The sequence below is a fragment of the Anomaloglossus baeobatrachus genome, chromosome 6 (assembly GCF_048569485.1).
Source record: "Anomaloglossus baeobatrachus isolate aAnoBae1 chromosome 6, aAnoBae1.hap1, whole genome shotgun sequence".
Taxonomy (NCBI): Eukaryota; Metazoa; Chordata; class Amphibia; order Anura; family Aromobatidae; genus Anomaloglossus; species Anomaloglossus baeobatrachus.
This window is the reverse complement of record NC_134358.1, coordinates 373,635,514-373,660,419: the sequence shown is the minus strand read 5'-3', so window position 1 is coordinate 373,660,419 and position 24,906 is coordinate 373,635,514. Positions and strand designations below refer to the sequence as shown.

Genomic DNA, 24,906 nt, shown 5'->3' with positions numbered 1-24,906 from the left:
ATCCCAAAAATGCTTTATTTGGAATAAAAGACAAAAAAACACCCTCTTTCACCACTTTATTAATCCCCAAATACCCCTACAGGTCAGATGTAATCCACATGAGGTCCCACGACACTTTCAGCTCTGCTACATGAAGCTGACAGCGAGTGGCCATAGACCACGACCGCTCTCTGTCAGAAGACACTCTGTCACTGAAGTGAGCCGCGCGATGAGCAATGATGTCACTCAGGTTACCCGCGGCCACTGCTCTCAGGTGGAGGACTAACCCAGGTAACCTGAGTGACAGCACTGCTGATCGTACTGCTCACTTCAGTCACTCAGGGGATTTGCGGTCACTGGTGAGTCCTTCACGGGTGACCGCTAATCAGGACGCGACACAGACAGAGCCGCGAGATGACAATGAAGTTGGGTGAAGTTCATTCTCATCGCCCGGCTCTGTCTGTGTCTCCTGTCAGCGGGCATGTAGCAGAGCTGAATTGCCGGGGTACTGCACTGACAAAAATGCAAACAAAACGCATGTAAAATGCATGCAAAATGCATTCAAAATACATGCGTTTTGGATGCATTCTTTTTGTCAAAACGCAGTGTCAAGTCTGCCAGAGGGTGCACTTTTTTCTGCACTGGTCAGGACGCAGTGTGCGCATCAGCCCTTAAAGGTGCTGCTCCACTTGCCAACCACTGCCAAAAGCGACAGTGCACCAGCAGGGCACGTGACCTGATGCTTCACAACACTCTGCTGCAATGCAGGGTCCCCAAGGCTCCAGATCACACTGTCCCACCGACACAAAACAAACACAGCAATGGCCGCCACACAGCATCAGCACCCATATGAAAGGAGCTGTACACTCATCTTCCACAAGCTCTCAGTATGTGAACTGAGGCAAAAAGGCAGAAACCCTCCTTGCAGTCTCCTGCTAATTAAAAACACCTGTGGCAAATGGGAGGAGTTCTGACGCAAGTAAAAAACAGAGGTGGACAGACAGTGCAATATTCAATAGCTGAAGAAAAAGACATGAAACAACATTTTTGCCTAGCGGTATTAGATCAAAGTATGATTTTTGGGTTTGCTGTTTCATGTCTTTTTCTTCAGTTATTGCATAATAATGTGAATGATTACAGTTTATTTTAAACTTATCTAAAGTGGATTGTGTTAGTGCTCTACACATAATGGACATAAATAAGACTTGCCAAATTTTTATAACCTTTTAAAAGTTGAAACTTGTCTTTAACAGTGGATTAATTACTACTTTTTTGTGTGCTTTTTTTATTTTGCAGATTTTACTCATTGCATTATTTGTAGCATGCCAAAAAAGAGGGAAAACCGACTTCTTTTTGAAAGCATTAAGTGAAGATGTGAAGTACATTGTTGGTGAGCCATGTCTGTCTCCAGAGAACTTAACAGCTTATCCTCGACAAAGTAGTCATGAAACCTCAAACTTTGAAAAGGTATTTTGTAAATTTTTCGAGGATCAAAATATGTTTTCCATTTTTTGTTGCTGCATATTTTTCACTTAGAATTCTTTGATAGTATCATCCTTAAACACTGAGGCCCTGATTCATCAAGACTTGTTTTTTGCACATTATTTTTGATGAAAGGTGCATTAGTTTAAATGACTGGAGTCCATTTATGTTGTAGGCTGCCATATCTTATAGTATAACTTATGATGAATTTGTCTGGTGTGCTTGGCCATGCAGGGTATTTAGTAATAAATGTAGCAATGCTGGTGGGTGGAAGGGCATTGGGGACCTGTCTGGTTCCCTTCCAGTACAATATTATTTTCTTTGTATGCTTTTTTGCGTCTGTGAGCTTAAGTGACTTACCAAAAAACTGCAGTTTTTGTTCATATCGAAAAGGACAACTGTCAAACACTGACTACCAGGGCTTTGCTAGTTATAAGGGAACTCCCAGCAAGCGCCACAACACACAGAGTACACTGGGAATATGATGCAATGGTGTACTCTGGTGCTAGCGAGAGGGGAGCTGTGTCGTCACCTGTCACTCACCTAAAGCTGATGCCTGCATTTAATAATGTCCCTATATGGGTCCTTCCTCCCCATCGATGATTACGTGCCTAGGCCCTTGCTTGCCATGAACTCACCCTGGCACTAGTATCACCACATAGCACAAATGAAGACAAGGTAAAACCAAAGACCTGAGCCAGAATATAAGTGAGTATACATACACTGCTTAGAAGCATGTTCACACTTTGGCCATTGCACAAGCAAAACCTACGCTGGAAACAAAATAGCCCAACTGCATGGCCACCGCGCCATGGGATGCTATATAAATAAAATAACCAGCTCTTCAAGGAGAGGTGGATCACACCCTGTTTGTATGCAGAACATAAAAACCCCTAAGTACCCTATGTTTTTTATATGTAGTATTAATTTTTACTTTTCTTTTACAGCAGGGTACATGCTTATTTTGTTTCATTTTTAGGTTTTATCTGCGAAATGCCACATGCTTCTTATGCAGTGCATGTATAACAACTTAAACCCCAATTCATCACCTTAGTGTTTCTTTGTTTTTTATACTATGTACAAATGGGTGTGGCCTTGCCTCTCAATAACCTGAATATTTCATTTATGTATCTTCCCATGCTGGGGTATCCGTTCAGTTTGGCCCCAGTCCTTCTCTGCCCCCATCTACATTGATGTTTTTTGACGCAAGATGAGGTTTTAATATTAGAGGATTAGGGACCGTCCCAGTGTGTACTAATGTGAGAGAACAGAATCTATTTTGTGTCTGTGGTATCCATCTTGCCCTTTAACTTCTGATGTCGTGTGATCAAGTAACACTGATGGGTGGGGAAGTTTCACATTGCTATTCACGCTCCTAAAGTTTGTATTGGTTCATAGTTTACATTGAACTTTTCCTTTGTATGTGCCTTTATTTAACGGCCTGTGTGGCACCCCAGTGGTCCGGTTGCCACAGTAACATTTCCCTCCTCACAGGGGGTGATGCTATGTGCTATGACTGGAAGCAGCCAAGGAAGGGGGGTCTCCCATGCTAGGTAAACTAGCACTCAACATTTCCTACTCCAGACCAGACGGGGGAGCTCAAGAACCCGGTTTCAGGGGAGCTTTCCTATGCATTCTGGCCTGGAGGAGGAGTTAGGAACACATACACAGACAGAAAGTGAAACTGATCAGAACAAGTCAGGAATGAAGAGAAGACGGTCGCTGAGCAGAAAGCTGAGCCAAAACTCCCTCGGGGCCGAGCACATATAAACCGGATATCGGAGTCCGAGGCCGCGTGGGTACTTAAGTCCATGCAGCAGAATCTAAAGGGCAGGAGACTACAGGTCTTCTGGCCCACAGAGTGCCCGGAGCACAGCAGCATACTAGAGCCAGGAGCCATGATAGAAGAAGTGGCACCAGTAAAGGACTCGCGCTGCCTGCCATATGGGAGAGAACAAGAACCAACAAAAGGAAGAGGGTCTCAGTGTAGCTTCAAGCCGCAGGCACCCACAGATCACAGCACAAGCAGAAAGGCCTACAACCCACCTGGCTAGGTGGATCCCCTCAATTGCTTCCAGGCTGACCAGACCTCCGTTACCTGCTGGACCAGTTTCCCGGGCCTGTACCATAAACCACCAAGTAAAAGGTAAAGGAAAATATGGCCCTTGTGTTGTCCAGTTATTACTGGTGTCCTCAGTCCTGCACCCCAACGTTAAGTCTTTCCATCAATCACCTACTACTACTCCCATGTGCCCTGGGGCCCCCCCTCTACCTGTGGAGAGTTATATCAACCAAGCTGCATCACCATCTGCCCCAGAGGTCCTTGTCCTGCAGCGGCGGAACCTAACTTGCCGCATACCACAGGTGGCATCACGAACTACCATCCCCAACATTTCAACATTTAACTGACACCGCCGAGGTCAGAAACAAAAACCGCAGTCTGGTAATGAGTAACCCCCAGGCCCCGGTGCGGGCATGTCACCTGCATGTCCATTAATAAAGAAGGAGTCCTGAGTACACCATACAAGGCTGTACAGTATTATTTGCCAAGTGCTCATAAAACAAATTGTATTAATTTAGGGTTCAAAAGACACAGAAGGAATGTATTTCACTTACACAAAGTACCATATGTTAATTATTTGTACTATTGTTTTTTACAGCAGGGTATATGCTTATTTTGTTTCAGTCTTAGGTTTTGTCTTTGAAATGGCCACAGTGTGAACATGCTGCAATGTGTGTATACCAACTTATAATCCAGATCATTTCTTTGGTTTCAACTAAATATTAATTTAAATGGGTTTTCCTGTCTCTGTGAGCAGAGGGACCATGGCTGCAAGTGTGCGATATGCATACTCCTGGCCAGATTTCCAACTACGCTGCCTTGTGCAATACAGTTGCATTGAGTGCACTGGAAACGGTGTAATACTACTGTATGTACTGAGGATTTCGATTGCGTTAGGGCAATGACAACCAGAGACGAGTTCTTGGTGCAAAAGACGTTTTACAATATGTAACCGCAAAATGTGCACAGAACAGAAAATACACAATAATAAGTAACCGCAATATGTAAACAGAACAAAGATATACACAGTAATATGTAACTGCAAAATGTACACAGAACAGTATATACACAGTGGAACATAAACACAGTAAATACCTGCTGGGTTCAGAGCAAAAGGGAATTCCCGGGGCTGCACACCGGACTACCCCAGGGAGACCACCAGGAGCGAACCCCTATACAGGGGCTGTCCGGCAATCACCCCAGAAGGCCTAAATGCACAGCAGCCGGGACACAAAGGGCAGCAGATATAGTCCAGAAAATGTCCGTACGTGATGAGAGTCCTAGGGTGGATATGAACGGAAGGGACCAGGCAGAAATGCCGTCCAGAGACAGCAGACAGAGTCCGAGCACAGTTGGATGAGAGGTGAAGTCCAGAGCTGGTGTCAGGTGTTTCCACTGAATCCAAACAGCAATCAGGAGATGAGAGCAGCAGGGCAGGAGTACACAGGAAGCAATATACTCAGGCACTGGACTAAGCTTTAGGGGCGGCTTTTAAACAGATGGACAGGAAGTAGGGCAACAGAACAGAAAACTCCATGTTAACAAAGGGCAAGCTCTTTCAAAAGAAAACTGGAAAACCCGGAACTCTGACAGTACTCCCCCCCCCAAGAAACGGCCTCAGGACGGATCAGGGCCCGGCTTGTCTGGGTACTGCCGATGAAACTGAGCAACCTTCCGGGGCGCTCGAATGTTACCCACAGGTTCCCAGGAATCGTCCTCGGGGGAGTATCCCTGCCAACGTACCAGATACTGGAGCCGATGCCGATGGAGCCGGGAGTCAATAATGTCCTCAACCACGAACTGCTCCTCGCCGTCAACCATCACAGGCGGAGGAGGAGGCACGATACGACCATGAAACGTATTAGGGGAAACGGGTTTGAGTAGAGAAACATGAAAGACCGGGTGTACCTTTAAATGGTGCGGCAACCTCAGCCGACAGGCCACAGGGCTCACGATTCCGGTGATCTTAAACGGACCGATGAATTTCTGCCCCAGCTTCTGCGAAGGAACACCCAATCTCAGGTTTTTGGTGGATAACCACACCGAGTCCCCCACCTTATACATGGGTGCCTGTTTCCGGTGAGTGTCTGCCGACTTCTTGTAACGCTCCTGAGCCGAAGCCATAGTGTCCTTTAAAACTTCCAGATTCTGTCGTAGCTCCGTCAATCTGTCCTCCACCGCTGGCACCGAAACTGCCACCGGTGACCTAGGCAAAACATTCGGATGGTAACCCAAGTTAGCGAAAAAAGGCGTTACCTTAGTGGAGCTGCTCTGAGTGTTGTTATACGAGAACTCCGCCAAAGGAAGCAGCTTCAACCAATCGTCCTGCAGATGGCTGACATAACAGCGAAGGTACTGCTCCAGGGTTTGATTAGTCCGTTCGGTTTGCCCATTTGTCTGAGGATGGTATGCAGAAGACAAACAGACATCAATCTGGAGTGCCGAACAAAACCCCTTCCAGAACTTAGACGTGAACTGCACGCCCCGGTCAGAGATGATCTCATCTGGTACCCCATGTAATCGGAATATATTCTGGATAACCAAATCCACTGTCTCTGCGGCTGAGGGAAGACCGATACACGGAATAAAGTGAGCAGCTTTTGTCAACCGATCCACCACCACTAAAATGGTATTGTGACCGCCTGAGACTGGCAACTCTACAATAAAATCCATTGAGAGGGATCCCCAAGGGCGAGATGGAACGGGTAACGGTTGAAGGAGTCCCGTAGGGGCCACACGAGGGACCTTGCACCGGGCACAAACCACACATGAGTGGACATAGTCTTTCACATCCTTTAAACAGGTTGGCCACCAGAAAAAACGACTCAGAAATTCCTGCGTCTTCTGTACCCCCCTATGACCTGCCAACACGGAGTCATGGACCAACTTGAGAACCCGAAGTCTTACAGCCTCCGGGACATAAATACGTCGCTCTCTCAACCACACACCATTCCGAAGGACAAGAGTCACATCATTCGGGGGGGCAGCAAGAAATACGTCACCATCATAGGCCAGCTTGATGTCCTTCCACAAGTCCTGGTCCTGGATTACTCCAACGAAATTGGCATCTGATAACACGGTCTGAGACGGGGTTCCAGGCACGGAGTCCATGGCGTGGATTCGGGACAAGGCATCGGCTTTCCCATTACGTGAACCTGGACGGTATGTAACGATAAAATTGAACTGGTTAAGGAATAAGCTCCAACGGGCTTGCCGTGGAGACAGGCACCTGGCAGACTTAAGAAATTCCAGGTTACGATGATCTGTGAGTACTATCACTTGCTGCGCAGCTCCCTGTAAGTGGTGTCTCCATTCCTTAAAAGCTGAAATAATCGCCAACAATTCCTTGTCCGCAATGTCATAGTTCTTTTCTGCAGGGGACAACCGGCGAGAAAAGAAAGCACACGGATGCAAGAGATTCTTGTCCCCAGTCCTTTGGGAAAGGATAGCCCCTAATGCATAATCGGAAGCGTCGACTTCCACAATAAAGGGGAGTGCAGGATTTGGGTGTATTAGTATTGGTGCTGAGGTAAAACAAACCTTGAGACGATTGAAAGCTTCCTGGGCCTGGGCAGACCACACAAACTTCTGTCCTTTCTTGGTTAACAGAGTGATAGGACGGACGATCTCTGAAAAGTTACGAATAAAGCGTCTGTAATAGTTAGCAAAACCGACAAAGCGTTGTACCTCCTTGATGTTCCCCGGTTCCGGCCAGTCTAGAATTGCTTGTATCTTGCCAGACTCCATGTTCAGTCCCTGAGGAGAGATGACATATCCTAAAAATTGTATTTTTGAGCAATGGAATTCGCACTTCTCCAGTTTAATATACAGGTGGTTATCCCTCAGACGGATAAGTACTGTCTTGACGTGCTCCTGGTGTTCCTGTAGGGAATCAGAAAAGATCAAGATATCATCCAGGTAAATCACCATGAACTGGTCCATTATATCCCTAAAAATATCGTTGACTAGGTGTTGGAAAGCCGCAGGAGCGTTACAAAGTCCAAAAGGCATCACTAGATACTCATAATGTCCATACCGACATCTGAACGCTGTTTTCCACTCGTCCCCGGGACGTATGCGGAGTAGATTATATGCCCCACGGAGATCCAATTTAGTAAATATTTTGGCCTGTTGTACTCTCTCCAATAGTTCGGGAATCAACGGTAACGGATACCGGTTCCGAATGGTTATCTTATTTAGTTCGCGGTAGTCGATACAAGGTCTCAGAGTCCCCTCTTTCTTTTTCACAAAAAAGATGGGTGCCCCTGCTGGTGAGGTAGAAGGTCGAATAAATCCCTTGGCTAGGCTTTCATCGATGTAATCTTTTAGTGCTTGTAACTCAGGTGCCGCCAACGGATAGACATGACCAAACGGGATCTCTGCCCCTGGGAGTAAGTCTATGGGACAATCATACGGTCTATGCGGGGGAAGCCGATCTGCTTTTCTTTTGTCGCAAATATCAGCAAAGTCATTATAAACCGGGGGTAGAACAGGTACCTGTACAGTGCCCTCCGCACTCGGTGTTACTGGAACCGGTACAGTTGGACTAATGGTCGGACCACTCTGGAGTGGGAAGGATATTTCTTTAGTCTCCCAATCAATGACTGGATTTGTAGACCGCAGCCAAGGAATTCCTAAAATTATCGGAAAATGGGGAGAAGAAATCAACATGAAAACAAGGGTCTCCTGCTGACCTGGTTTCATCACACATTCTAGGGGTACTGTCTCCCGATCAACTGGTCCAGAAACTAATGGAGAACCGTCTACCGTCTCCATGGTAACCGGTGAGGATCTTTGTTGAGTCTGGATACCGTGTTTCCTGGCAAAAGAAGAGTCCATGAAATTTCCCCCTGCCCCAGAGTCTATCATAGCAGATGTAGGAATTAACTGTCCCTCCCACTGTATCTGAATGGGAAGCGAGCAATGGGTGTATTTCCCTTCTGAGTCCTTATGTGAAGTTGACATCAAAGTCAAGGGAAATACCGCATCCAGGTGTCCACTTGCCTCAGATATATCGGACTCTGCGTCCGTGTTGTCACACTCTGCCATTGCTGCCAATACCTTATTTGGGCGATTTGGACGTTTTGGGCAGTCAATCAGAAAATGGTCCGATTGACCACAATAGAAACACAAACGCTCACGGAGCCGGTGTTCACGACGTTCGTTGGTCTCTCGCTTTTGTAGAGAGTCCACTTGCATAGGAACATCCTCGGCCTCCCGTGGCGTCTTGTGAGCGGGTTCTCTAGAAGGGAACGCAAAGTTGGTTACCCGGTTTACCGCTGCCCATTTTTCCTGTCGGCGTTCCGTCAAGCGGGTATCGATACGCACACAGTGTTGGAGAAACAGTTCAAAATCCTGTGGAGATTCAGCACGAGCTAACTCGTCCTTGATGGTACCGGACAAACCCTTTCTGAAAACGGACAACAGTGCATTGTTTCCCCAGTCGATGTCTACCACTAACCTTTTGAACTCAGTGGCGTATTCGACGACAGACCGCTTTCGCTGACGTAAGGAAAGCAGAGCCGATTCAGCGGTAGCACGGCGATTAGGATCATCAAACATTTGCGCCATTGCTGTTAAAAAGTCATCCAGGTTATTTAAACGGATATCACGATTCTCTATCATAGGATTAGCCCAAGCCAGTGCTCGTGAGGTTAACAACATGATTATACATAACACTTTTGACCGGTCAGAACGGTAATAATCAGCATGTACATCAAAAAACAGTATACACTGGTTAACAAACCCACGAAACTGACTACGATCACCACTGAAACGAAACGGGGGTAACCTAGGCATACCGGCAGCTGATACGGATGTAGCGGGGGTGGCTTCCTGAGCCTCAACTCTGACTTGCAAATCCTGAATAGCCGGACCCAGTACCTGGTGATCATGGCCCAGCTGTACCTCCACATCTCTAAGCTTAGTTTGCACCGCCTCCATCTCCTGCTGCAAGGAGTTAATCATGGAGAAAAGCTGATCTATTCGTGTCTCAGTCATTGCCCCAGCGAAATCCTTTTTTAAGGCCTGAGTATAATGTAATACTACTGTATGTACTGAGGATTTCGATTGCGTTAGGGCAATGACAACCAGAGACGAGTTCTTGGTGCAAAAGACGTTTTACAATATGTAACAGCAAAATGTGCACAGAACAGAAAATACACAATAATAAGTAACCGCAATATGTAAACAGAACAAAGATATACACAGTAATATGTAACTGCAAAATGTAAACAGAACAGTATATACACAGTGGAACATAAACACAGTAAATACCTGCTGGGTTCAGAGCAAAAGGGAATTCCCGGGGCTGCACACCGGACTCCCCCAGGGAGACCACCAGGAGCGAACCCCTATACAGGGGCTGTCCGGCAATCACCCCAGAAGGCCTAAATGCACAGCAGCCGGGACACAAAGGGCAGCAGATATAGTCCAGAAAATGTCCGTACGTGATGAGAGTCCTAGGGTGGATATGAACGGAAGGGACCAGGCAGAAATGCCGTCCAGAGACAGCAGACAGAGTCCGAGCACAGTTGGATGAGAGGTGAAGTCCAGAGCTGGTGTCAGCTGTTTCCACTGAATCCAAACAGCAATCAGGAGATGAGAGCAGCAGGGCAGGAGTACACAGGAAGCAATATACTCAGGCACTGGACTAAGCTTTAGGGGCGGCTTTTAAACAGATGGACAGGAAGTAGGGCAACAGAACAGAAAACTCCATGTTAACAAAGGGCAAGCTCTTTCAAAAGAAAACTGGAAAACCCGGAACTCTGACAAACGGTCTAGTCAGATTCTGTCCGGGGTCATATTGCATACTTGTGGTCTTGTCATCACCATTCCCAATTCTGACAGCAGAGAAACCTTGAAGTGTGCAGTGTGCGTGATGTGAGGATTAAAAAGACTGCAGTTACATAAAGTGGCTTCAGACTTGTTTTAGACCAGACAACCCTTTTTTATGTTTTTATTTTGAACAAAAATTGAAAAGCCTTGTCTGATCATCATTAGTTGATATTCAGTAAATATAGATTGAAAACTTATTTTGACTGTTAAAAATTATTTCAGTGAACAATTTTTTTCTTTCTATAACAGAAGGATACAAACAATTTTGTCCACATGTATATATTGTTTAGTTAGGGAATCCTGAAATATATACAAATTGTAATTGCGGCTTTTCATTCATCTACATTTTTTACATTTTCTGAACAGATTCTTGCTGCTCGAAAAAGGGCTCGATATTTACGCTTGGCTCGTCCACCTACTCCGGCTCAACTAAAAGTAGCCAAAGACAAACACAGAAGAAAAACAATTATTGGAAAAATATTTAGGTAATAAATAAATACTGATAGAATCCTTTCCAATAAGGCATTAATTAAATATTTGAAAATCAGTATGTATTGTTATTAATGTACTTTTGAACAGCAAAAAATATATATGTATTTTTGTCATGAGACAATTTTATTAATTACTAAATGGGGCTATCCCATCATTAAATATCATATTATTTGTATCAACTATAAAAAAACAATCAGTCTTTGTTGTTAAATTTACATGCTGAAAAAAACATGCATACTTAGTCCTCTCTCCATAGCCAGTTTTCACAGTCATCCTTTGCCTAATGCAGAGCAGTGAAGTGCAATAACTTTCTGCTTGGCTTATTAGTGAAGAACCAGAGCTTCTGCATTACCATGGGCAGTATAGTAGAGACATGACAATCTGCAGGGGAAATAGGAAAGGAGAACAATATCAGGCAACAGAGAAGGAAGGTGATAAATTGTAGGGATTTTTTAGTTTCAGAAAATCCGTGATGGCCAGCTGCAGGTAGTTTTACTCATCATCCCTGGGTTTGCAACTGCTCCTGGTCCCATTGTTGTGTTGCGCATTACCATGGGCAGTATAGTAAAGACATGACAATCTGCAGGGGAAATAGGAAAGGAGAACAATATCAGGCAACAGAGAAGGAAGGTGATAAATTGTAGGGATTTTTTAGTTTCAGAAAATCCGTGATTGCCAGCTGCAGTTAGTTTTACTCATCATCCCTGGGTTTGCAACTGCTCCTGGTCCCATTGTTGTGTGCAACACTGACATTGTGTCAACAGCACTGCAACCAATTGGTGAACTCAACGACTCCTAGCAGCTTGCATATTCAACTAAGGCCCCCTTCACACGCCAGTGATTTTTATATGTAATTGAATCAAGGACATACACAGACCAATTAAAATCAATGGGTCTGTGCACACATCGGTAATTTCTCACTAACCGTGTGTCCCTGTGGCACACATGCATGTCCATGTGTTCTGCGCGGAGACAAGTCTGGTTTTCTCCGGCAGTGGTGTGATCCATGTGACATGTACCAGAGAAAACACTTGTCTTTGAAATAAAATTAATTTGTACACTCACCAGTCTCCAGCGCTGCTCTCTTCGTCGCTACTGTCACTTCCTTCAGGGCCCGCTCATTATGCTCATTGCATATTCACTGCATCCCGGACCCAGAAGCAGCAGCGCCAGAGACTTCAGCACCAAAGACAGCAGCACCGGGAATAGGTGAGTAAAAGGTTCCTGCTCTCCATGTGCTATCAAGGATAGCACACGGAGAACACACGTGTGCCAAAATCACAGCCATACACACCTTCAACACGTCTGTGGAAAAACGTTTTTCACTGACGTGTCAAAGAGGCCTAGGGCTGAGCTGCCGAGGTCAGTAATTGCCGCTGCAGTCCTGCCCGTAACAGAGACTTAGCGATGGACCCAGGGAGTTTAAGGAAAGCACAGTTTGTTTTCAAAACAAACTGCAGTTTAAGAAATGGATTTTCCAAAATTGCAAACCCCCTTTATGCTTAGTGCCCCTGTACTTAGCAGGACAGATCAACAGCATCATCAAGGGAAACATAGAAACAAAAATTCTGAAAACGATTTTGCTTTTTGCTAAAAACATGTACAATTACTTTGGTTTTAAAACGATTTATAGAAATTATTAGTAATAACATTTGTTATTTTTCAGAGAACTCGCAGTACATATGTTTATGGCTTCTATTTTAATTGTCATTATAATTGGGAAATACTCTGACAATGAATATTATGTAAACCAAGCAGTGAGAAATGAATTTACAAGGTATGCAAGATATAATTTCAGACACATCAATGTTTATATAAATTTTATATTTCTGTTTCCTAATAAGATATATAACTGGTGGTATGAAGAGAGTGTTATGGGTACTTTGCACGTTGCGACATCGCTACTGCGATATCGTCGGGGTCAAATCGAAAGTGACGTACATCCGGCGCCGGTAACGACGTTGGAACATGTAAAGCCTAGATGCGCCGATAAACGATCGCAAAAGCGTCGTAAATCGGTGATCTGTGTAGTGTCGGACATTTCCAAAATGTTGCACCAATAGGAGATATGATGTTGTTCCTCGTTCCTGCGGCAGCACACATCGCTGTGTGTGAAGCCGCAGGAGCGAGGAACATCTCCTACCTGCCTCCACCGGCTATGCGGAAGGAAGGAGGTGGGTGGGATGTTTACGTCCCACTCATCTCTGCCCCTCCGCTTCTATTGGCTGCCTGCCATGTAACGTCGCTGTGGCGTCGCACGACCTGCCCCCTTAGGAAGGAGGCAGGTCGCCGGCCAGAGCAATGTCGCGGGGCAGGTAAGTGCGTGTGAAGCTGCCGTAGCGATAATGTTCGCTACGGCAGCTATCATAAGATATCGCATGTGCGACGGGGGCGGGTACTATCGCGCTCGGCATCGCTATCATCAGCTAGCGATGTCGCAGCGTGCAAAGTACCCCTTAAAAACTGATAAAGATCAAGTTGTACAAAATTAGCTTCAAGAAAAAATTAAACTCATATTATCAACAAGATGGAATTAATTAGAAAAAATACAAGTAATAGCTGCAAGTAAATCCACAAGGAATTCACAATTACTGTAAATGGTAAATGGTATTGTGGCTGCAACAAAGCAGTTTTATACTTTGACCATACAGTTGTGTGAACGTAGCCTTTTAAAGAGTCCTGTCTGTGGGAAAAATTGACATCCCACAAAGAGCACTAGGATTAGTGATTTGCAAGCATGCTCGCAACTGTTCGATACTCAATTGAGCATCGGGTGATGTTCGATGCTCGAGCGCCATGCTCGAGTCCCCGCCCTGTTTTGCGGCTTTTACAAAGCCAATCAACATGCAGGGATTATCTGCCATGCTCAGTAATGCCATAGCCATGTTGGTTACTGGCATTACTGTGATTGACCAACTGCATTACGTCATCGAGTCTTTTATAAGACCTGGAGAGACAATCCTTGGCTGACTGTCCTCTGCAATACATTCAAGGAGAGTTGTTGAATGACAGATAGCTGTCCCATAATGCTCACACTGTCATTTGTAGTCAGATAAGTACCTAGCCCTTTATTAAATGCTGATAGTTTCTGACATCACTGCCATTTGCAGTAGGGAAATTCCACAGTATTACGAGTCTAACTGTAAAGAACCCTTTCCTATTTATCTGCTGGAATCATCTTTCCTTCACAAGTAATTAACCCCTTCACAACCGAGCCTGTTTTCACCTTTCTGGCCAAGAAAAATATTACAATTCTGCTCAGTGTTACTTTATAATGTAATAACTGTGGAATGCTTCAATATTTTCCCAGTGATTCTAAGATTATTTTTTCTTGGCATATTGTACATCATGTTAGTGGTAAATTTTGGTCAATATGATTTGCGTATCTTCATAAAAATTTTGAAAATTTGACAATTTTTTAAAATTTTGCAATTTTTAAACTTAATTTTTATACCCTTAACCCCCTCCTGATTCCTGACCTTGGACGTACTGGGTATGTCCTGCTTGATGGGTAGTTCCCAACTTTAGACATAACCAGTATGTCCTGGCAATTTCAGGGACACATGAGCTGTGCTCACGCGATCGCCGCCGGGGACTCTGCTTACTTGACAGCTGAGCCCTGGCTCTCACAGCTAGGTCTGGGAGAGGGATCTTGCTCCCTTTCCCCTCCGATTGATGCCCCCACAATGTGATCGTGAGGGCCTGATCTTTGCCATGGTGACACCAGGTGGTCATGACAACCTACAGGTCAGCAAACTACGAAAAGTCTTTGGGAACATGCCAGGAAGCATGATCCCAGCTGCTTTAGATAGTGGTGCACTTACAGCTATAGTGTATTGCAATGATTGTGCATTACAATACAATTATGCCTGCAATCAGGGCAATGAAAGGTAATACCCATAGAGGGACTAAGCAAAAAGTGAAAAAAAAAAGAAAGAAATATAATTGTAAAAATAAGTTTTTAAAAATCAGAAAATAAAGAACAAAAAAATAAACAAAAATGTTTTAATAAATATGTGTATTTATGTAAAAAAACAAAAAGTACACATATTTGGTATTGACGCATCCATAACAACCTGATCTATAAAACTAGTGAACCCTTTCAGTAAAAACCGTAATATAAAAATTGTAGCAAAATCTATGTTTTTGACTTTTTTCATCATACAGCTGACAAAAAAGTGGAATAAAATGCAATCAAAAAGTGATATATAAATACAAATGGAAAAGCTGAATATGTCATCTTGTCCCACAAAAAACAAGTCGCTATACAGCCCCATCAGCAAAAAAATAAAAATCTGTAGCACTCTACAGTAATGCAAAATCTATTTTTTTCTATAAAATTGTTTTTATAGTGGAAAAGCGGCCAAAAAATAAACATTAAAAAAATGTGGTATCACTGCAATCGCAATGACCTAAAGAATAAAGCAGTCTTATCACTTTAAGACATGGTGAATAGCGTAAAAAAAACCCCAACAATTCCCGAATTGCTGTTTCTTCTTTTGTTTCAATAAGCTCTCACATGACTCTGTCAACAGAAAATTGAAAAAAAAAAACTATAGCCTTCAAAATTTGGTGATGCTAAAACATTTATTTTGTAAAAAAGTGTTTATTAGCGTGATATTGACCAAACCTAAAAAAAAATATAAATCTGGTATCGCTGGAATCATACTGACCTGAGGAATTAATCTGTCTAATCACTTATACTGCACTGTGTACGGAGTAAAAAATAAATATATAAAGCCAATTCTTCCACTGCTGTTGATTTGTTCATTCTGCCAAGCAAAGATTGCAGTATGGCACAGATCACATTTATCCTGCACTGTATGCTGAGCGTTTACACTGGGAAATATGCATAAATCTCTGAAAATCGTGATTCAGATAAAATTCCTAACGGAAAATTCACTGTCTTGAGGCAGAAGGAGTCAATTTGATTAATTTTAGAGATGTCAATGGAAACCCTGATGTAAGTACTCAGCATAGATCATGAGATAAATATCCTGTACCCCAAATTTTCACCAAATAGCATTCAACTCAACCCACAAAAACAAAAATTCCCACTTGGTCCATTATCTGTTAACAGAAATATATGGGGCTTCCATGTTACTGGTAGCACAAAGCCGCTTGAAAAATGCTATGATATCCCCCTCAAAAAATAAACTCAGCAAAATTTACACTCCCAAACCTAAATGCCCCTTCTCCCTTTGAGCCCCACATTGTTCCTAAACCACAGTTAACATCCACATGTTTAATATTATTGTAATTAGGAGAGCCCACTTAATTTACAAGGTGCAGGTTTCTGGAAGCATGAGTTGCGCACAATGTACGGGCACTACAATGTACTGGGAAAGACAAAGGCTAATTTGGAATCTTTAATTCCGGTGGGTGTGGTGCAGAGTATTTCTAGGATTTTGATTAGCTTGTTCTTAGCAACACCACAGGCTAGGGATCCGTAACCAAGAAGGATTGGATATCATGCAAAAGGGCAGATTGCACAATACCCTGCGACAACCAGATAGGCCAGGGCGTCACATTCCCCCTTGGTTAAACATATCTCGTTCCCGAGCTACAGGACACCAGAGGTTTATTTATTTATTTATTTTTTTTAAACTGTAAGAGATAATAATAATAATAATTTTATTCATTTATATAGCGCTATTAATTCCACAGCGCTTTACATACATTGACAACACTGTCCCCATTAGGGCTCACAATCTAGAGTCCCTATCAGTATGTCTTTGGAGTGTGGGAGGAAACCAGAGTACCCGGAGGAAACCCACGCAAACATGGGGAGAACATACAAACTCCTTGCAGATGGTGTCCTTGGTGGGATTTGAACCCAGGACTCCAGCGCTGCAAGGCTGCAGTGCTAACCACTGAGCCACCGTGCCGCCATGGATAAGTGGCTCTTCTTACCTGAATCAGAATCCCAATTCTATAGAATTCCCAAGTGTAAGTGATAAGAAAAGGGTTAACGGTTGTTTATTAACAGTTCCCATCCCACACAGGGGAGGCACCTTACTTAAATATTACTAAACATTCCATTTATATACAGTTCATCTCCCAATGGTGGGACGCTACCAGTTTTTCTGGCAGCGGAGACCCAACCTACTCCGTTGCAGCCCCTTCCTGCGACAGTCCAGTCCCAATGTTTCGGATCCCAGTAACCCGCCACCCAAACAACCTGAACCCCTGGAAACCTATTCGCGGGTCCATGACCAGGTTAAGGTCCCGGGCGTGGTCTTTAGACGACTCTGGTTGGCACAGGAGGTGCAACTATGTACAATACACTAGTTTGTGTTGGTCACGTCAGTCCTGTGACCGTGGTCCATGTCTACTTACAACGGAGTCCATGTACCAGGTGTACATTCTGCAAAGGAATCTAGTTGTTAATCAGGTAACTTCTTCGTGAGTTTGTAATTGGTACTCGAGCATTCATTTGCTAACCATTCTATATCGAAAATAACAAACTGTGGAAAACAATAAACGAAAACACCGATACCTAACAGTTCTATGGCTTCTAAAACCACTGGCATTATAACATTTTACTTTACTAGTGCCGCTCACTGGGAGGCTGGTAGTCGACGGCGGTGGCTGGTACTACTCTCATCAACTATAGCGAGCCGCTTCACATCTAGGTCATACCAGCCCCGCTCACTCCAGTGCCGAGTGTAACTGACCACTTGCCCCACTTCCAGATTGCAGCCTGGATGGCCACTCGTGAGATATTGCTCAATATCTCTCCGAGCAACAAGCACCTATTCTGAGAGATCTGCTTCCGAGAGGAAACCCCACCCTTTTCTCGGGGTTAAACTGCCTGACGTACCCTCTGCGCTGTGGCCCTCGGACATGGAAGGTAGCCTTCCTCAAGTGCTCCTTCTCTCTCTTAGCTCGGGCAAGCATCTTTTGTCATTGTTGACCTTGTGTCGTCATCGCTGACATCATCTGTCGCAGATGTCATTCCTAGGCGAGGGCATCAGTGTCCAGCTTCAGCTCCCTAACTGGCTCTGGCTTTAAAGCCTGCTTTACACCATACAATTCAGCATACGATATCATATGCGATCGTACCCGCCCCCATCGTATGTGCGGCACTTTCAATTTGTTGAACGTGTCGCACAAACGAATAACCCCCCCCATCACACGTACTTACCTTCCATACGACCTCGATGTGGGTGGCGAACATCCTCTTCCTGGAGTGGGAGGGACGTTCGGCGTCACATCGACGTCACGCGGCAGCCGGCCAATAGAAGCGGAGAGGCGGAGATGAGCGGGACGTACACATCCCGCCCACCTCCTTTCTTAGGTAAGATCTGTTCATCGTTCCCGGGGTGTCACACACTGCGATGTGTGCTACCCCAGGTACGATGAACAACCTGACGTTCAATTCTTAGGAAATGAACGACGTGCATGCGATGAACGTTTTACCGTTCAATCGCACGTAGCTGTTACATGCTACAATGTAACTTACGATGCCAGATGTGCGTCACTTACGACGTGAGCCCGCCGACACATTGTAAGATATATTGTAGCGTGTGAAGCGCCCTTTAGTGGACTCTTGCGGCCCCAACAGCTGTTGGGATACCGCGCGGCAGTGGAACCGGTGGTGCTGTAGGTTCCACTTCTGTGGCTGCAAGCTGAAGAATCGACTGCTCCGCAGCCAGGGTTGCAGGGTCCGGGTGCTCCGCCACTGAGGACGGGCCCGGTGATGCGGCCGGGTCTGCTCTGGCCGGGCTCCGGACGACCGCTGTCATGACTGGAATGATGGTCGAGACCGGGATTTCTGTAACTGGAGCCTCATATATAAGTACTGCAGGTTCCACTGCCGGGATTGGTGTAGGCAGTTCGGTGTCCGCCGAGGACGGGGTAGTTGACGGTGGAATGCTCGCCGCGAGCGGAGGTGGTCCGGATCCCTCAGCCGCAGTGGCCAGATTAGGGTAATCAACATGGACTGGGTAACCGCTTACCCTCTCTTCTCGTGGGACTTCCATCGCATGGGCTCGCACCGCCATCGCCAGGCTCCTCATCTCTTCCCTCCAGTGACTTAATATAAAGAGGAACTGCATCCAGATTCTCCTGCACAGTTGTTCCGTCTCTTCCTCTATCCATGTCGCGGTCACGGGAACAGCACGCTCAGGTGACCAGTCTCGCTCCGCCATCTTGCCTCTGCGTTGTCCAGGAATGTTAGGGCAGAGTCCTGACTAGAGATGAGCGAACTGGCCGTGGTTCGGCTCGAGTTCGGTTCGCCGAACAGAGGTCTCGTTCGAGTTCGGTTCGGCGAACGTTCGACGAACTAAACTCGAACCAATAGGATATAATGGGAGGCAATCACAAACACATAAAAACGCATTATACATGTACACATACAGTTAATAAACATTGCCATAACACTTACCGGTCCCCGCGATCCCTCCTGCACTCTGTCTCCTGCTGCTATTCCATCCGATGATCGCTGAATCCTCCCGGTGACCAGCACTGCCAGCAGTGATGCAGGACCTATCGTGACGTCAAAATAGCCATGTGACCAGTCATGTGGCTATTATCTCATTGGCTACAGACTGGTCTCATGACTATGATGCGTCATGTAGGACCTGCGAGTGCATCTCTCCGGTACACGGTGCACATTTGTGTATCGCCGTGTACCGGCGACATGCTCTAGCAAACGGTCGACTCCCCGTTCCGTTAGGGACCGGCTGACACAGCCGGTCATGAACGGAGATCACCGTTGCCATAGCAACGCAGTTAGCGGTGACGTCACCGCTAACCGCGGCTCCGGAAGCACCGTTGCTATGGTAACGCGTCTGTCAGCGTTACCGCTGTTACCGCTGACAGCCAGCAGCACTGATCACTCACGGAGTGAAGGCTGCACGCTGCTTCCCGTGCAGCCTTCACGGAGTGAAGGCTGCACGGGGAGCAGCAGCGTCTTCCCCCATGCAGCAGTGATGGAGCAGAGCTGCATTTGTTGAACGAGAAAGACAGAAGACCATGGATCGTGGAGGGCTGACAGGGGGTAATAAAGATGGAGTCTCTAATGTGTCTGTGTATTTATTTCTATTAAAGTATTTTTTCTCTGTGTGGTGTCTTTTTTTTAACCCTTTATTGGAGATTCTTAATGGCCGGGTCAAACGTACCTGACATTAAGAATCTCTGGCTTAATACTAGCTAGTAAAACAAAGCTAGTATTAACTCATTATTACCCAACAAGCCACCCGGCTTCAGGGCTGTTGGAAGAGTTGGATACAGCGCCAGATGATGGCGCTTCTATGAAAGCGCCATTTTCTGAGGCGGCTGCGGACTGCAATTCGCAGCAGAGGCGCCCAAAAACCTCGGGCTAACCTGTGCTGCGGATTCCAATCCCCAGCTGCCTAGTTGTACCCGGCTGGACACAAAAATGGGGCGAAGCCCACGTCATTTGTTTTTTAATTATTTCATGAAATAAGTGAAATAATAAAAAAAAACGGGCTTCCCTATATTTTTGGTTCCCAGCCGGGTACAAATAGGCAACTGGGGGTTGGAGGCAGCCCGTGGCTGCCTGTTGTACCTGGCTAGCATACAAAAATATGGCGAAGCCCACATCATTTTTTTGGTGGGCAAAAAACTTCTGCATACAGTCCTGGATGGAGTATGCTGAGCCTTGTAGTTCTGCAGCTGCTGTCTGCTCTTCTCCATACAGACAAACAGCAGCTGCAGAACTACAAGGCTCAGCATACTCCATCCAGGACTACGAAAAAAGGAGGGGAGCCAGCACTGCTTATGAATGGCATGCAACAATGAAGAAATAAAAAGTGTAATATTCACAAATTCATTCCTACTGTAACAATTCAATGAGATTTTTTGCAAATGATTGATCAATGATTTGAGCCCCCCTGCCCCATCACGGCAAATCTCTATAGGGGGGTCCCTAACGCTATATTATAAATTATTATGTACCACAAGGTCTCATATAATGTGTAGGACCATATGAAAACACCACTTACCCGAGACATGTCTGAACCGCTCCCATGCTGCCAGGACTGACAACCGAGAATAAAGGCAGCCCAGGTGCCAGTGTGTGTGGCAGAACCACACACACCAGCACAATGTCAGGACTGGCCCTCACAGTGCCAGACCAGCAAACATGGATGAGGGCGGAACAAGGTTCAGGCAGGTGGTGTTTAAATCATGATGCCTAGGAGCAGGAGGCGGTGGCTGTGTGTGAACAAGCGCCAAACTGAATTTTGATGGCGACAGAAGGAATTTGCAAACCACACTGGGCGTGCACGGCATGGTGGCGGTCGACCACCTGACCAGTAAACGAAAAAAGGAGGGGAGCCAGCGCTGCTTATGAATGGCATGCAACAATGAAGAAATAAAAAGTGTAATATTCACAAATTCATTCCTACTGTAACAATTCAATGAGATTTTTTGCAAATGATTGATCAATGATTTGAGCCCCCCTGCCCCGTCACGGTAAATCTCTATAGGGGGGTCCCTAACGCTATATTATAAATTATTATGTACCACAAAGTCTCATATAATGCGTAGGACCATATGAAAACACCACTTACCCGAGACATGTCTGAACCGCTCCCATGCTGCCAGGACTGACAACCGAGAATAAAGGCAGCCCAGGTGCCAGTGTGTGTGGCAGAACCACACACACCAGCACAATGTCAGGACTGGCCCTCACAGTGCCAGACCAGCAAACATGGATGAGGTCGGAACAAGGTTCAGGCAGGTGGTGTTTAAATAATGATGCCTAGGAGCAGGAGGCGATGGCTGTGTGTGAACAAGCACCAAACTGAATTTTGATGGCGACATTGTTGAATTGTTACAGTAGGAATGAATTTGTGAATATTACACTTTTTATTTCTTCATTGTTGCATGCCATTCATAAGCAGTGCTGGCTCCCCTCCTTTTTCCATCCAGGACTGTATGCAGAAGTTTTTTGCCCCCTGAAAAAATTATGTGGGCTTCGCCATATTTATGTATGCTAGCCAGGTACAGCAGGCAGTTACGGCTGCCCCCAACCCCCAGTTGCCTATTTGTACCCGGCTGGGAACCAAAAATAAAGGGAAGCCCTTTTTTTATTATTTCATGAATTTCATGAAATAATTAGAAAACAAATGACGTAGGCTTCGCCCCATTTTTGTGTCCAGCCAGGTACAACTAGGCAGCTGGGGATTGGAATCCGCAGCACAGGTTGGCCTGAGCTTTCTGGGCCCCACTGCTGCGAATTGCAGTCTGCAGCCGCCTCAGAAAATGGCACTTTCATAGAAGCGCCATCTTCTGGCGCTGTATCAAACTCTTCCAGCACCTGCCTGCTATACCTGGCTAGCATACAAAAATATGGCGAAGCTCACGTCCTTTTTTTGTAGTTTTTTGGCAAAAAAAATAAAAAATGCTTCCCTGGATTTTCCATTGCATTGCCAGTGAAGGTAACACCAAGCAGTGGGGGTTAGCAGCCAGTAGCTGCTTGGATTACCCTTAGCTAGCAATACAAAAAATGCAGCGGGAGCCCATGTATATTTTTTTTAATTATTTATTTAAATAACTAAAACCAAAATGGGCTTCCCTGTATTTTGATTGCTGGACATCACAGTGCTGTAAAAATAAATCTTTAAAAAAAATGACGTAGCGCTCCGCGGTATTTTTGATTCTCAGCGCAGATAAAGCAGACAGCTATGGGTTGCCACCCCCATCTGCCTGCCGTTACCTTGGTTGGCAATCAAAATACAGGGAAGCCCATTAATTTTTTCTATTTAAAAAATAGTTAAAAAAAATGACGTTGGGTCCCCCCATTTTTGATAGCCAGCTAGGGTAAAGCAGGCGGCTGTAGCCTGAAAACCACAGCTGGCAGCTTTACCGTAGTTGGGGATCCAATGTGGAGGTCCCCCCAGGCTCTTTTTTTATAATTATTTTATAAATATTAATAATTACACAATAAAAGTAGGGTCCCCCCCAAATTGGATCACCAGCCAAGGTAAAGCAGACAGCTGTGGTCTGGTATTCTCAGGGTGGGAAGGTCCATAGTTATTGGGCCTTCCCAGCCTAAAAATAGCAGGCCGCAGGCACCCCAGACGTGGCGCATCCACTAGATGCACCAATCCTGGCGCCTCACCCCAGCTCATCCCGTGCCCTGGTGCAGTGGCAAACGGGGTAATAAATCGGGTTGATACTAGCTGTAAAGTCACCTGAAATCAAGCCCAGCAGTTTGTGATGTCATGGCGTCTATTAGATACCCAACATCATAAACTGTCAGTACTAACAAAAAAAAAATCGACAAAAGAAATTTATTTGAAAAAACAGTCCCCAAAACATTTCCTCTTTCACCAATTTATTGTAAGAAAAAAAATAAAGGGGTCCCACGACGACTCTGGACCGTCTAGAATATGGGGGGGAGACACTCAGGGAACGTATCCCCCATTTTCTAGGAGTGCGGACCCTTCATGTGAGGAGTGTGGGTGCAATGAATCTGCACTCACTCTCCCCGGGTCCACAGCAGCAGAGTCCATGTCGTAATGGTTGCTACCAAAGCTGCAATGCCCTGCTCATGAGGTAAGGGCATGCCTAATCAGGAGAACTATTCTACATTTCCAAATATTGGTATTTGCTGATATTATTGCTATTCCACCTACTATATATTGGGGATAGGATCTTGGAGATGGAATACCCCTTTAAGTCCAGTTATCCAGCTGAATGAATACTTAACAACAGAGCTCGCTATTTAGATGTGTTTTCTTGTGGCGTATAACGGACTCTCATGTTTGGTAGTCGTTCAGCAGGGAAACTATAAAAGCAAATCCCTGCATTTGGAAATGTAGTATATAGCTCTCCTGATCAATTATGTTCCTTACCTCATGAGCAGGGCATTGCAGTAATAATAATAATTTATTCATTTATATAGCGTTATTAATTCCATAGCGCTGTATGTCTTTGGAGTGTGGGAGGAAACCGGAGTACCCGGAGGAAACCCACGCAAACACGGGGAGAACATACAAACTCCTTGCAGATGGTGTCCTGCACCAGACTGCAGTGCTAACCACTGAGCCACCGTGCCGCCCATTTAGCTTACAGATGCATAACCACCACTCACTGTGTCTGAACACAGGAAGCTGAGCTGACAGCCGCTCTGTGCATGCGGCAGCGTCTATTGTGAAGGAGAGGGCCAGTGGATTGATCAACGCTACACAGGTACCGTGGGACACCGGGGAACACCGGTGGGGTTATAGGGGGTGACCTGGCAGGGCCTGGGGAGGAGTTTTCTGTCGCATGTGTCATGGCACATGCGACAGAAATCAGAGAAGTAGGGTGAATGCGGCCGGCGCGCTGCTGTGCGCGTGGCCATCTTGGATTTCTGGGAGGGCATCAGGGGGGGCACTTTGGCGACACCGGGGGACCGGAGGGGACCGGGGAGGAGATTTATCATGTTTGTTCATGCCAGATGGGAGATAAATAAATTTTTACCGGCGCTGTCATTTACTGTAACGTGATCATCGGTGTACGGTGTATACCTGTGATCACGTGAGCGGGGACCGGAAAAACCGTCCTGAATCATGATCTCCAGGGTCTCAGCTAGCCCTGAAACCCCGGAGATTTTCTGACGCTGGGGGGCGTTATTCACTTATTTCTGCCTGCTGTTTATAAACGGCAGATCAGAATAAGGCTACATTAACACGACCGATCCATTTTTGCGGTCTGCAAAAAACAGTCCGTTTTTTTTCACGGGTCCATCCGTGTGGCATCCGTTTCCGTTCCATAGACGGTCCGTATGTCATCTGTTTGTCATCCGGGTGCCTTCCGTTTTTTTTGTGTACTGCAAAAAAACTGAAGGAGGGTAAATGCATAAATTTACCCAGGATCCATAGCTTCATCCTACATGAGGCGGTCACATGTTCACTCCAGTGCCATTTTCTACTGCTTTTCACAGCGTAGAGCGCTCTGGTGATTTTCTTGTGCTTGTGCACTTCATATCAGTCTTTTCTGTCATTATAATGGCAGAAAGACACATAATGTCCCACTCTCCTGCATTTTGTAATTTTGCACCCTTTGGTGCCTTTCATGTGGCACTAAGGGGTGCT

General features: G+C 45.5%; 1 protein-coding gene across 1 annotated transcript in view; it reads left to right on the top strand.

Annotated features, from left to right (window-relative positions):
• PKD1L1 (polycystin 1 like 1, transient receptor potential channel interacting) overlaps positions 1 to 24,906 on the top strand; it is an 884,746-nt gene that overhangs the window by 675,753 nt on the left and 184,087 nt on the right. Inside the window, exons 51-53 of the mRNA XM_075316120.1 lie at positions 1,276 to 1,446; positions 10,727 to 10,845; positions 12,519 to 12,629. Of these exons, the coding sequence (XP_075172235.1) occupies positions 1,276 to 1,446; positions 10,727 to 10,845; positions 12,519 to 12,629 (401 nt within the window). The remainder of the gene's footprint in view (positions 1 to 1,275; positions 1,447 to 10,726; positions 10,846 to 12,518; positions 12,630 to 24,906) is intronic.